Source organism: Falco biarmicus, chromosome 12, assembly GCF_023638135.1.
Source record: "Falco biarmicus isolate bFalBia1 chromosome 12, bFalBia1.pri, whole genome shotgun sequence".
NCBI lineage: Eukaryota > Metazoa > Chordata > Aves > Falconiformes > Falconidae > Falco > Falco biarmicus.
This window is the reverse complement of record NC_079299.1, coordinates 94,493-108,458: the sequence shown is the minus strand read 5'-3', so window position 1 is coordinate 108,458 and position 13,966 is coordinate 94,493. Positions and strand designations below refer to the sequence as shown.

General features: G+C 47.3%; 1 protein-coding gene across 1 annotated transcript in view; it reads left to right on the top strand.

Annotated features, from left to right (window-relative positions):
• The first annotated feature begins 31 nt into the window (after positions 1 to 31).
• Positions 32 to 13,966, top strand: part of LOC130157374 (cullin-9-like) — a 35,158-nt gene continuing 21,223 nt past the window's right edge. The window contains 8 exon segments of the mRNA XM_056356814.1: positions 32 to 77; positions 920 to 981; positions 2,130 to 2,239; positions 2,241 to 2,739; positions 3,551 to 3,705; positions 4,057 to 4,492; positions 4,495 to 4,589; positions 12,012 to 12,150. Of these exon segments, the coding sequence (XP_056212789.1) occupies positions 2,144 to 2,239; positions 2,241 to 2,739; positions 3,551 to 3,705; positions 4,057 to 4,492; positions 4,495 to 4,589; positions 12,012 to 12,150 (1,420 nt within the window). The 5' untranslated portion in view covers positions 32 to 77; positions 920 to 981; positions 2,130 to 2,143.

Below are 13,966 nucleotides of genomic sequence, written 5' to 3'. Positions count from 1 at the left end.
GGGCGGGCCGGAGTTCGCCCGCCCCTGGCGGCTCCCGTAGCGCGGCCCGCGGCCCGGAAGCGGGAGTGGCAGGGCCGGTAGGTGGGGAGCTGCCGGGCCGGGGTCGCTTCGCGCCGGCGGAGGCCCGGCCCGGGTTGCTGCCGGTGCGGGGGGAGAACCAGAACGGGGTGGGTGCGGACGGGGCCTCCCGAGGGGGCCGACGCGCGGGGGCGAGGCGTCCGGCCGCGCCCGCGGTCTCCTGTCTCGCCGCGGCAGGCCGAGCTGCGTCTCGGGGCCGGGAGGCCGGAGGGGCCCGGCGGCGCTGTCCGGGAGGGAGCCGGGCCTTTCCGCGGCGGCCGAAGAGGCGGCTCCCGGCGGGCCCGGCCTGGCCCGTTCCGTTCCCGCGCGTCGGCCGGGCGCTGGCGGGGCCGGGCGGTGCCTGTGCCGAGCCGGCCGCGCCCCTGAACCGGCCGCCACAGTGCTTTCTGGGCTCGGCGGTCTAGCTGGCCTGACCGTTTGCCGCAGCTCGGAAGCTCACTGCGGCACGTGTGTTTGAGCAGCCTGGCAGTTCAGCTGTGGGTTGTCGTAGGCTCTGGTGTGCCTCGGCCATCATATGCCTTGTAGCTACTTCCTCAGGTGCCCTAAACCCAAACTCTCCCCAGCCTAGATACAAATCCTTCAGGGTCCCTTCTGATAGCTGTGCTCTGCAGAGGTTTTTTCATGCTAAATACCATGAGGTGGGGATGGCGTGAAGTTCTCAAACAAAATAATGCCTCATGGAGACTTGCTTTACTATGATTTTTATTTTATGTGAACTTCTTGGGGTTGGTTTTTTTTTGTCCACTGTACAGGCACAGTTAGGGAAAACAACTGTTTGGCTTGTGGTACAGCACAACGCTGTTACAAAGCATAGGAGAATAACTTGCTCCTTTTGTTGCAGAGAGACTGCAAGAAGATTCTTAGCAGGGGTTGCTGCAAGCTACAGGGAAGGCACTGTTAGAGGTAGGTATGAATTTCTCAGGAGTTCATGCTGTTTCTCTCTGCACCTGGGAAACATCTTTAATGTGCCCATCTGACGGTCAGTATCTTCTTTGGTTGTGCACGGACTGACTATTTCCTATGTATGTTTAACTCTTTTTTTTAAGAACAACTTATGTTACCATCAGCTGAACAGCATATTGCTTCACTGCTTCCCTTGCTAGTATATGTAAGTGCCAACAAGAGGGCCTGTTTGTGTGTTTGTGCTACCACCTGCCTGAGCTCCTCTGAGAACCTTCTTATCAGACTTATCTGATCTGGCATCCTTTGCAGTAACAAAGTCAGTCTGTTGTGTGGTATTGTCTACAGTTGGCCAGCTGATTGCTGGCGCTCAGTCTTAGCAAGTTATTTCATCCTCCTCTTTGCATAGATTTAAGCAGAGAAGTGTCATAGCTCCTTCTTTGTAGTCCTAAGATATGCAGAACAGTCAGGCAGTAGAGAGTAGCGATTTTTTCATTTTGTTGAACTTTCCCATTGATTAAACATTGTAAAGGAAAAGAATATCTGGGAGGAGGCCAAGGAGGGTATACTTAGTGGCTTTTAGGGACCTAATTTGATGTATATGAACTTGATCTGAGAGATAGGTGGTTACTTTCTTCAGGGCCTGGTGACTCAGGTTAGGTCCAGCTCCACAGTGAGAGAGGCTTGAGCTGTAGGCAAGCTTGCAGTCTAAACAGAAACAAATAGTAAATAAGAGGGAAGATGGAAGTGCAAAAGCAGCAACTTGTGCAGGGTCATGTTGTGAACAGTGGAAGAGGTCAACACAGGCTCCAGGTCTCCTGTCGTTATTTGCTGTCATATAAGAGGATCTGAATGGGCCCATTTTGCCTTTTTATTTATTTATTTTATTAGGACAACCTCTTTCTGTGTGTGTTAGTAATGCTGGGAACAGGGTTTATATATGAAACACTAGCTCATTTTCTTGGAGGGGTGATGTGAGCTTCTGCAAAATGGGCTTTTCTGCAGAGCTTTATTCTGGGTGCAGGATCTAAGGATCAAAAACCGTGCCTCAGCCACTTCCACTGTCAAGCAACTGAGATGTTTGCTCACATTTTCCCTGGTATGCAGCTCAGAAATAAAAGCTTACCCCTGCTTCCCCTCTGTCTCTGCAGGCACAGTTCCTGTCATGGTGAACGAGAGGCACAATGGCAACCTGCTCGTGCGCCTGGGACCCAAACTACAGGCTTACCCGGGGGAGCTGCTCCGGCAGCGTCGGGGGCCATGATGGCCAGCCTGAATACCTGATCCAGTGGAGTATTGTCAGCTTGGAAGAGAGAGCAGTGGGAGGCAGCAGTGCCTCCTCTGCAGAGACCAAGCCAGAGAACATCTTGATGTGGATGTCTGCAGAAGAGGTCTGTGCCAGCTGCCCGGCGCTGCTGGGCAAGAGGAAGCTGGAAGGGCAGTGGGTGAAAGAGGAGAAGGCAGCCAGCCCATTTGCTGCAGAAGTCCCACTGGATGAAGCCTCGCTGCTGGAGATGAAGGCTGATGTCAGGAGCCTGGTGCAGCGAGCTGGCCGGCAGATGGCTGAGACCGGGGCCCCTGAGTCCTCCATTCTCAACACCATCCACGTGCTGAGCGCGTATGCCAGCATTGGCTCACTAGCGGGTGCCTTCAAGGAGACGGGAGCCCTCGACTTGCTGATGAAGATGCTGTGCCACAAGGAGAAGCAAATCCGCCGCAGTGCTGGCAAGATGCTAAGGGCCCTGGCTTCGCATGATGCAGGTGGGGGCTGCTACCGCTCAGTGCCACTGAGGAGGTGCTGCTGGGCAGCTGAGGGGTGCCAGTCCTTTTGTAGGTGTGGGGGTACCTAGGAAGCAGTGTGTCTCGAGGGGCTTGTTGGCAAAAGGGGAAGAATCAGACTGGAGCTTCCAAAGGGCTCCTCAATCGTAGTTGTCTGTGGTGCTCTAAGACTTGGGAGCTCTTTCCCCTGATGGGTTCCTGAGCTGGGATGCTGATTAACTGTTAGGAGGACTTATGCCAAGGCACGTGACAGAGTGTTGGGTGTCTCTTCTGCATGCTGTCAGTTGGAAAGTGTCTGGCCTGTTCTTGGCAGGGAGCTATTCCTTAGATGGGTGGAGGCCTGGTCCTCACCCAGTCCTCTCATTTGAGAGGAGCTGCCACCGCTCCGAAGCGTCTGATGAGGCTTGGGTGCACTGGAAGGTTGCTGCTGGTGGTGTGTCCCACAAGACATTTGGCTTTCCCTGCCCTAGTGCCTGAGTTCATGTGGCTCTCCAGTGGGGCAGATGTGGGGGCTGATTCAGGTTAAGACTTAACTCCACTATTCCCTGGAGCCCTGTTTGGGAGCCAGTTATTTGGGGTTGCTTCTTTGGGGGAATCTTGCAGCTTTAGGGGTGGAAGAAACACAGCATTGTTAGTGGAGTAAAATGTTGCCCGTCCAGGTTAAAGGACAGAACACGGTTCTAGGTTACGCTGAGCAGCCAGGCTGTTCCTTGCATGCAGGTCTGTCTCGCTCAGGGAGGGTGGCATGAGGGTTGTCTTCATGGGGCCCGAAGAGTTTCTGTTGTTGTTGCAGGGAGTCGGGCCTATGTCCTGCTGTCTCTGAGCCAGCAGGATGGCATTGAGCAGTATGTAGACTTTGACGGTCGCTACACCTTGCTGGAGCTGTTTGCTGAGATGATGTCTTCTGAAGAGCAGTGCATGTCCTTTGAGGGGATTCACCTTCCGCAGGTAGTGGCTGGGCCTGTGGGATTTAGGGGTCAGGAGAGGTGGGAGTCGGGGACCCGAGCTGGTGTCCTTGTTTGGGACAGGAGGGTAGTTGGCAGTGGGCGGCTGAGCCGGACAGCACTGGGAGAGCTGGCACAGGATGTGGGCCTGGCTTGAGGCTGGGGTGTGGTGGAGAGGCGTGTGGGGAGCCTTGTCTCTGAGCAGGGAGATGAGGGTGGGCTGAGAGGTCTCTGCTGCTGCCTGCTGGTCTGGAGCAATCATGGGAACCTGACTGTGGATGATCTGGTGGCTCAGAGAGAGCCGGGGTCTGGAAGCACTGTGCAGGCTAGAGTGTGACAGCTGCGCTCATTGCAGATCCCTGGGAAGCTGCTGTTCGTCCTGGTGAAGCGCTACCTGTGTGTCACTTCTCTCATGGACAAGCTCAGCAGTGGCATGGAGCAGGGATGGGAGCAGCAGGACTGCGCTGTGCCCAGCCTGCTCCCTGAGGAGAGGAGCCGTGTGAAGCAGGAGTTTGAATTCAGCATGGCTATGGCAAACCTTATCTTGGAGGTGGTGCACGTGATGGGCTGGGACCCCAGCCACAAGCCAGAGCTGCTGCCCCAACAGGAGCTGCGGCCATGCACCACCCGCTCCATCTTCCAGCCCAAGACCCCAGCCTGCACTGCTGCCCGAATGCCTGTGCTCACTTCAAATCACGGTCATTGCAAAAAGCAGTGTTGTGCCTTCCTGACCCCATCAGACTTTGCAGACCGCAATGGCTATGTGGAGTACTTACAGGCGAACCTGGTGGGTGCATGAGGGTGCGCTTGCTGGAAGACTGTGGTGATGTTAGAGCTGGAGAGGAAGGCACGTTTCTTCGGAGCACTAATAGTATGCAGACCGTGCAGGTAGGTCACTACTGTAAGTAGTCTGGCTTGGATGGCAGGGGTGGGGTGACAGGAGTGACTGATGATTTCTGAGTGATGTCTTCACGTGCAGGAAGTTGGACGACAGGTGTGTCATAATTAGGACACTGTCTACATCTGTCCTAGCAAAGTAGTCACCTTTCAGAGCTGGAAGTGCGGGTCCTGAGGAAAGCCGGTCTGGTTTAGTAGGGGCTGTCGTGCTGAGATTTCTTAACCTCTAAACCTGCCTCCCAGGAATAGTCCCTCACCCTAATTTGATCTTGGGGTTGGTCTGGGAACAGGCTACCTGGCACAAATGAGTAACACATCAAAAGGTGCTTGAAGGTCTTAAGCCTTGGTATGTGAGCAACAATACTTACGGTATACTGTTGTTCTCATTGGGTTGGACGCAGCCTACGTATCTGTTTCTTTTATCTGCAAGTATATGCCAGGACCTGTTTCCCTTTAAGAATTGCCCTTTAGGTGCGTAGACCTTAAATGAGAGTTTGTGTTGAAAAGGAGTTGTTAGAGCTGCATATTTGCAGTTGAGTTGCTAAGTTTGTGCCAGAGATCAGGGAAATACCAATATTTGAGGAGAGGGAGGAATCAGAATCATAGAATAGTTTGGGTTGGAAGGGACTGTTAAAGGTCATCTAGTCCAATCTCCCTTGAATGAGCAGGGACATCTTCAACTAGAGGAGGTTGCTGAGAGCCTATCCAGCCTCACCTTGAATGTTTTCAGGGATGGGGCTTCTGCCACCTCTCTGGACAACCAGTTCCAGTGTTTCACCACCCTCATCGTAAAGAATTTCTTCCGTATGTCCAATCTGAATCTACCCTCCTTTGGTTTAAAACGATTATCCCTTGTCCTATTGCAGCAGGCCCTACTGAAAAATCTGTCCCCATCTTTTTCATAAGCCCCTTATAAGTGTTGAAAGGCTGCTATAAGGTCTCCCCGGAGCCTTGTCTTCTCCAGGCTGCACAAACCCTAAGTCTCTCAGCCTTTCCTTGCAGGAGAGTTGTTCTTTCCCTCTGATCATTTTTGCGGCCCTCCTCTGGATTCACTTTGAGAGGTCCAAGTCATTCTTGTATGGGGGCTCCAGAGCTGGATGCAGTACTCCAGGTGGAGTCTCACCAGTATGGAGTACCAGAATCACTTTCCTCAAACTGCTGGCCATGCTTCCTTTTTTGCAGCTCAGGGTGCAGTTGGCTTTCAGAGCTGCAAATACACATTGCTGGTTCATGTCCAGTTTTTCATCCACCAGTACCCCCAATCCTTCTCCACAAAAGGACTACGCTCAACCTGTTCATCTGCCAGCTGGTATTGATACTGGAGGTTACCCCGGCCCAGGTGGAGGACTTTGCACTTGGCCTTGTTGAACCTCATGAGGTTCACATGGGCCCACTTCTTGAGCATGTCCAGGTCCTTTCTGTCCCTCAGGTGTGTCCACTGTACCACTCAGCTTGGTGTTGTCTGCAAACTTGCTGAGGGTGCACTCAATCCCACTGTTTATGTCACTGATGAAGATACTAAATGGTCCCCTGACAGATACCATTCATCGCTGATTTCCATCTGGACATTGAGCCATTGACCACTACTCTCTGGATGCGATCATCCAGCCAATTCCTTATCTTCTGAACAGTCCATCCATCAAATCTATCTCTCTCCAATTTAGAGAGAAGGATGTTGTGGGGGATCATGTCCAAAGCCTTACAGAAGTCCAGACAGATGACATCCGTAGCTCTTTGCTTGCCCATTGATGTAGTCACTTCATCACAGAAGGTTTGTCAGGCAAGACCTGCTCTTGGTGAAGCCATGCTGGCTGTTTTGAATCACCTCTCTGTCCTCCATGTGCCTTAACAATAGCTTCAAGGAGGATCTGCTCCATGATTTTCCCAGGCACAAAGGTGAGGCTGGCAGGCTGGTGGTTCCCAGGGTCCTCCTTTTTACCCCTTTTAAAAGTGGGTGCAATGTTTCCCTTTTTTCCAGTCACCAAGGACTTCACCTGACTGCTGTGACTTTTCAAATATCTTGGAGAGTGGGTTGGCAACTACATCGGCCAGTTCCTTCAGAACTCCGTGATGCATCTTCTCCGGTCCCATAGACTTATGTATATTCAGGTTCCTTGGGTGGTCTCAAACCTGATCTTCTCTTACAGTGGGAGGGACTTTGATGTCCCAGTCCCTGCCTGGAGGTCTGTCTGCTTGGGCGGTGTGGAAAGAGAGATTGCCAGTGAAGACTGAGGCAAAAAAGTTGTTGAGTATCTTAGCCTTTTCTTCATCTGTTTTTACCAGTTTGCCAGTCTTGTTCATTGCTCTGTGTGTGTGTGTATACGCTTTCTTTGACCTTCCTTTTATGGCTGACATACCTACAGAAGCCCTTCTTATTAATCTTTGTGTCCCTTGCCAAGTTCAGCTCCAGCTGCACCTTGGCCTTCCTGACCCCATCCCTACACCATTGGGCAATGCCCCTATACTCTTCCCAGGATACCTGTCCCTGCTTCCACTGCATGTGCATTCAATTTCCTTCTTGCCCTTTAGTTTGACCAGCAGGTCATGACTAATCTATGCTGGTCTCTTGCCTTCCTTTCCTGATTTCTAACATGTGGGGATCGAGAGCCCTTGTGCTGTATGGAAAGTGCCCTTAAAGGTCTGCCAGCTCTGTTTTGCTCCCTTGTCCCCGAGCACAGTTTCTTAGGGAGTGTCATTAACTCCTTGAACAGCTGGAGGTTTGCTTTCCTAAAATTCAGGATCTTGACTTTTTGCCTGTCCCATATCCCTCAGGACTGTGAACTCCACCAGTGCATGATCACTGCAGCCCAGGCAGCCTCCGATCTTAGTGTCTGTGGTAAGCTCACTTATGTTGGTGACCAACAAGTCCAGTAATGCATCTCCTCTGGTAGGGCTGTCTATTACCCATCCTAAGAAGTTATCCTCAGTGCACTCTAGGAGTCTCCTGGATTGCCTGCAGCTTGCCATACTATTTTTCCAGTAGTTGTCAGGGTGGTTGAAGGCTCCCAGTAGGATGAGAGTCTGTAAACACAATCCCTCCTGTAGCTTGTGTAAGAAGGCTTTGTCAGTAGCCCCCCATTGATCCAGCAGCCTGTAGTAAACACTAACCACATGTTCCCTTTGTTGGCTTGATTTCCAAATCTTGGCCTAAGGCATTCAGCCTATACCAGTTCCAGAACATCCTGCATTTGTATGGGTCAGTACTGGAGTGGCAGGGCTTGGACTCAGGCCTGAGGGTGGGAGAGCATTTAAGTGCTGTTGCAGCCTTTTTGTGGGCTGGGGAGGTATTTGCTCCTGCTTAGACCTTTTTCTTGAGACTTTCTTCTCAGTCCTGAAGGCTAGGTACATTCAGCGAGAGCTGAGAGTTTGTTTTGACTCTGCAGCATGGAGCTGGTGAGCTTTGTGCATGAGATCTATGTATGGTTATTTCTGCAGGCTGTCTGCTGATCTTGCACTTTAGCCATGCTTTTGAGCTTCCCAAACACTGCAGCTAGAGGCATGATTTCTTGAAAATCAGTCTTTAGCTGGCTGTCATCCGTATGTTGAGGGCTGTCTCTGCTCGTATCCTCTGCTCAGTCCAGCACTGTGTTGGCTGCAAACAGCTATAATTCAGTTCATGAAATCTTAATTAAATTGAGATAGTAACCAGTAAAATAAGAAACCGTAACCACTATGCAGGTGTTAGTGTGTGCAATTGTGGGTTTGGGTTTTTTGTTTTGTTTTGATTTTTCTCCCCCAAGTAATTTGCAGAAGTGCGTGCTTTGCTTTTGCAGATGATAAATAGGGAGGTCTGAGGCCACTTCAGTTGGTCATAGCTGTACTTCAGGTGCCACTTCAGCCTATGCTCAAAGGCTTCCCTACTTCAAGCTGATTTCTGTGGATATAGGTAGCCTGCAAATAAGATTTAAGTGCCATGCTACCACACAGCTCTTGTTTGCTGGTATTAAAAAATCAATAGCCGAAAAGCCTCACTCTGGTATGTGTAGAAATGCATGACTTCCTAACACTGTTTCCAAATCTCTTTTGCTGTTAATTGCCAACCTTTCCTGAGAAGGAGGCAGAGAATTTGACATTATGTTCTTCAGGCTTGAAGGCCACCTCCTTTGAATCTACTTTCAGCTTTTGTTAAGCGTGAGACTCTCTAGCCTTCTTGGGCTACAACCCATTTTTTTTGTGTAATGCCGTTGTTTTCACGTACAGCCAAATAAAAATTAGCCAATTAAGGACACTGAACACTGACTTACTTCTTTTCTTCTGTTGTCTCTCTTTGCTTTCTTGTGTGCAGGGAAATTGTGTGACTATTCTTTTGGGTTTTTTCCTCAGCTGGTTGCAGACTGCTTCTTCCTTCTGATACTCTTTTGTTTATTCAGTCAGAACTGGTTTTAGGATTAATTTGTCCAGTTGCCTTTCAGTAACTTTAACTTACTTTGGTCCAGGCTCCTTAACTGCCTTCTAGTTTTGGAGCATTTCTTGCAGATGTAATTTAAACCAGCAGCTTAAAATGCTCCAAAATGTGCATGTGCAAGAAGGGATGATTCCAGCCTTATGTGCTTGTTTGGTGGTGGATATTACCAGTATACGCTTGCATGGGGAGAGCATAACTGTTAGGGCAGCATGTGCTGTGTAAATATGGCTTGCCCATCTTATTTGCACTTTCTTCTAGTCCCGTTCTTTCCCTTTCATACTCCTAAGTTCTTGGGTTCTGTTGAGCAGATTTCTTGCCCACAGTTCCTCTACTTAATCACTTTCTTCTCTGGTTTAATAATTTACCGTTTGATACCCAGTGCTTTACTGAAGTTGACAATTGATATTATCTTTTTTTTAGTCTTAAAAAATCAGTTACTTCAGCAAAGAAAGCTAATGTATCAATCTGTCAGAATTGAAACTTGAAGCAAGTTTACCTGTTAATTCAAATTTATTGTTTATCTTGATCACTTTCAGTTATTCTTTCCACTAAAGTGTGCTTTAAAGGTTTGCATGCTACTGAAGTCAAAGTAGTGAAGCTGTAGTGATAATTTATTTAATATTTTTTTTTCTTGAACTAGAAGCACTGGCTATAGTGTTTGTCAGTCACATGGAAACACCACTGAATTACCTCAATCCTTCCCGCTTTCTAACGGGGCTTCTGTCAGATTACTTGGCATGTCTCTCATCTCTCTCCTCCAAACAGAATTTTGCTTCTTTCTCAATTGTGGCAAATTGTGGATTTGTATCCCTCTACCTGGTATCAGTTTGTTTTGCTTTCTTTTGTGTATATTCAATATGCAAGTAAAATACTCTTCTAGTTTTGGACCATGCATAGGTGATTTTTCATTGCAGGCCCCCTCAAATGAATAACTGCTTTGCATCTTAAGTGGTTGATAAACCTTTTGTCCTTTATAACCCAGTCTGTAAAGATAGAGTGCAAAGGAAGCATGTTTCCTACTAATTTTCTCTTTGTCCTTATGCTCCTTGATTTCTAAGATCTGTGTTTTTCTGAAATTCTGTTTTCTATTTCTTATAAGCTTGTACTTGCTTTTACTCTTAATGTAACTGGGCACTAGGAAAGAGCACCAAGATCCTTTCACATTTTTCTCCTGTTGCCTGTGATGTAAATTTCAGAGGGTTTTTTTATTCACTGTTGAGCTGAAGTGTACTGTTAACTTTCATTCCCTTTGTCCATCTGGTCCACTGGGTTCCTTCTCATCTATTTTTTTATTTAATTACATTGAATGAATTTGCAGTTGCTCCATCCAGGTTTATTTTCAATAACACTCTTCTGTAAGGCTTACACCACTGGCAAAACCAGATCTAAATGGTAATAAATACTTGGTGAAGAAGTTTTTTGGCTGTTATATTTGGAAGTACCTAATTTCTGCCGTTGTTAATGTGTCTTGCCCTCCAGTTTGTCTAGGAAGTTGGGAATATACTTGCAATCTCTGGGAATGTTAATCTTTATGCTGATCTTTTAAGTTCATATCTGTGTGTCTGTAGCAGTGCCCTGGAGTTACGTGAAAAACTTGTGAGTCGGAGCATTCAGTGAGGTTTTTTTTCCGCAGGGAGATACCAGGAATCTGATATCTCAGAATCATCTTTGTAATGACATCTGTTGATCATTGTTTCTTTTCTGGTGGGCCTTTGCCATCAAGTCTCTCTCTGAAGGGAAACTTGGTTTTTATCTCTTCCTCTTTCTTATCTTGTGTATTGCACTTGCCTTGCATGGCGACTAGTGAATTCAAGTTACAAGAACTGCTTCTCCCTAGTCTTTGTTAAAATTTTGATCCTTTCCTTTTCGATTAGTTCTGCTTTTGCAGCTCATCCTGCCTGAGGCTTGCTACCAGTCTTCTGTGTGCAAAACACAAATTCATGTACATTTTAGATTGGGGCCAATCCATCATGAGTCTGTCTCCTGTCTCCTCTCATCTTTCCTTTGTTGCCCTGTTTTCTGATGTTTTCTTTGCCTCCCCAAAGAGAAAATTTCACTCTTGTATCTGGTCTTTCAGTCATATCTTTCCATGACTCCTTTGAGATGATATTTAGTACATAATTTGTTTAGGTCAGGGATTCATTGAAGACTAATCGGTGTTGTGTTTAGAGTTTAACTCTGTTTTCTTCCACATAGTGCTTTCTTAAAGTTTCTCAGCATCTTTATCTGTCCAGCATGATGGAGTCCTGGTAGTACTGGTGTAACTCCAAAAGAGCTCAGTGAATCAGGCAAGCCATATGTTTTTCTGCTGGATTTTTTTTTTTTAATGTTATTGGCATGATTTTCTTGCTGTTGCTGGGTACTTCTGCTCAGAAGGTTAAATGTTGAAACTATGGTATGGGAAGCCATACAAAAATCGTTTTGATTTTGAGAGGCAATCTGGATAAAGCACAGGAAACAATTGCCGCCTTTGAGACATGCTTGTCAAGAGCCCAAAACCTGTCTGAAAGGGTTGGTGAATGACCAAGGTGTAAAAGCATAACCAATAGAAGGTAAAGTCAGAGTAGGAAAAATAGTTTTCCTTACATTTGCATTCACCCAGTGGTTTGTGCCTGAAGACCCTTTATATACAGCTTGTCTGCCTCTAGTGTTGGTTATGTTCTTCCTTTTTATGCTTTTCCCAAGGCACCTGCTGACGGGCACTTTTTGAACAGGCATGCTTAACTAGGTGCATTCCTGTCACTGCTGCTGTGCTAGATGAGGTCTGTAGTGGTTTCAGGCCCTAAGTTGGTGGTTCTTTTAATAAAGATCCAGCTGTAACCAGAAGAACAAGTTAATAAAGATGGTATGCTTGACAATCAGACAATGTGTGCAGTGAAATCTTTTTATGAATTAGGTGGTCTTGTACTTGAACAGTACTTGCTCTCTCCATGCATTTGGGAAATAGGAAGACAAATGTAGCATGAGGAGTGAGTAAATCTGATCATCTGCATCTATTTCGCCCACAGGTTTTATGGCAGTCAACAGGTCAGAGCTACTGGATGCGTTGGCACATGTTGGAGATTATTGGCTTTGGAGACCAGTGGGGGGATCCTGCTGCTCAGGAAAAAGCATACAGTCTATCAGAGAGCTTTAATCTAGACACAGGTGAGACTGTGCTGCATGTGTGTGGCTGAATTGCCTCTTTCTGATTCTGCTGTGGCATATTTTTGAATGGTGAACTTTATATGGCTAAGCATATAGCAAGTAGCAGGTTGGATTTAGAAAGCAGTAAGCTTTTAGTTCGTATGACCATGTAGAGCTGGTTAAGTAATTACATGGCTTGTGGTTGCATGGAGTATTTTTGAATCTTAGACTTCTGTCATGACATGATAAAAGTAATGATATAAAAAGCATATAATTTGATTTAAACTGTGACTGTCAAAAATGTGTGTTTGAATTAACTGAACAAACTTCCAAAACAGGAATGTAGAAAATCTCTGAGATCAAGCTGCTTTAGGGACCCTCAGATCCCCTTAAATAAGTGATGTGGATTTTTAAAAGCATTAACATGTCAACAGTTTGCTTAACTTGATGCTGCTCAGTTTTGGGCAAGGTGAGCATTAAATGCACTGTTTTTGTAAGACACATGCAGAATCTCCTAGAATCCTTTGACGACATCTCCCTTGCCATGGGAGAAGATAAAAGGGAAGATGCAGATCGCAGATACACCTTTCTTGTTTCGTGTCTGATGTGACTTTGGCCAAGAAAACTTGTTAAAGTAACTCCTTTATCACACCTGTGATCTTGTAGGAGATCTTTTGGGTAGAGTGATTTGGATTTCACTGCTGCAAGAGACAGTATACATAAGATCAGCAGTTAATTAGCCACTTCAAAAATAGTCTTATTGCCAGTTGAAAAGATGGCTTCTTTAATGGCATCTGCCTCTTGTAACTAAAGACATAACTGCACAGCAGTTTGAAGTGGCTAAGTTAAGCCAAACTTGGTTAGACTTTGCCTTTTTTCTTGGTCTCTCTAATTTTTGGTAGAAGCATGGACTCTGTTTCATTCCATGTAAAACTCTTTCCGGTCATCATATCCCACATAGAAATTGAATTTAAAAAGTAAATGTTTTCTGCTTTGGATCTCTGCATTTGGATAAATTAGGTCATGTTGACTGACTTGGTTAATAAGCCATGTATGTAGTTGCTCTTAGCATGCTTGAGCCTCTTGGAGTGAGTTTGGCCCTTTTCTGTTGAGTCTTGAGGTGGTGAATGTTCCCCACCTTGCATTTGCAGAGAGTGCTGCAAGTTGTGGCTTAGCAGATAGCAGATATCGGCAAGTGTTGATTTGGCTCTTCTTTCCAAATTACCTAGGGAATAGCTAACCTACATAATGGATTTTATCTCCCTCTTTCTGTTTTGGATGCATTAGCTAAAAGGAGCGTGGTATCTCTGCAGTCTCATTTTGCCTTTGGCTGTAACTGTTTGCCCTGTAACCTAGCAGGCAAAATTTGGAAAAGAGGGAAGCTCATGGCAGAATTAACTTCCTGTCCATTGACTCCTTCGGCATCTTGGGCCAGCTCTGTTTCCTCTTCTGCAGCCGCACGCTGGCACTGTGGGTTCTGCTGGTGCTGGGTGTCCAAGTGCATTGCCCCAGCTGGTCCAGGCACCATGGGAACAGGTTGGGGGAGCAGTGAGCTAGAGGCACCCATTTTGAGCGTGTGCTTTTTCTGTTCTACAGCCTTGTAGCCTCTACAGAGGTTCAAGTGAAGATGGTAGTCCCCATCTCTACAGCTTCTAAAGTCTCCTCCCAGCATGTTCCCCTTCTCTCGCTGCCCCGCCGCAACAGGCCATGGGGCAGTGGGGACCTCTTCTGCCCAGACGGTCCACATGAGCTCTTTCCCTGGGGAGTGTGGGGTGAGCAGCAGAGGATGGGGGCACTGGCAGAGCGGACAGTGCCCTTCCTCTTTCTGCTCTCCTGC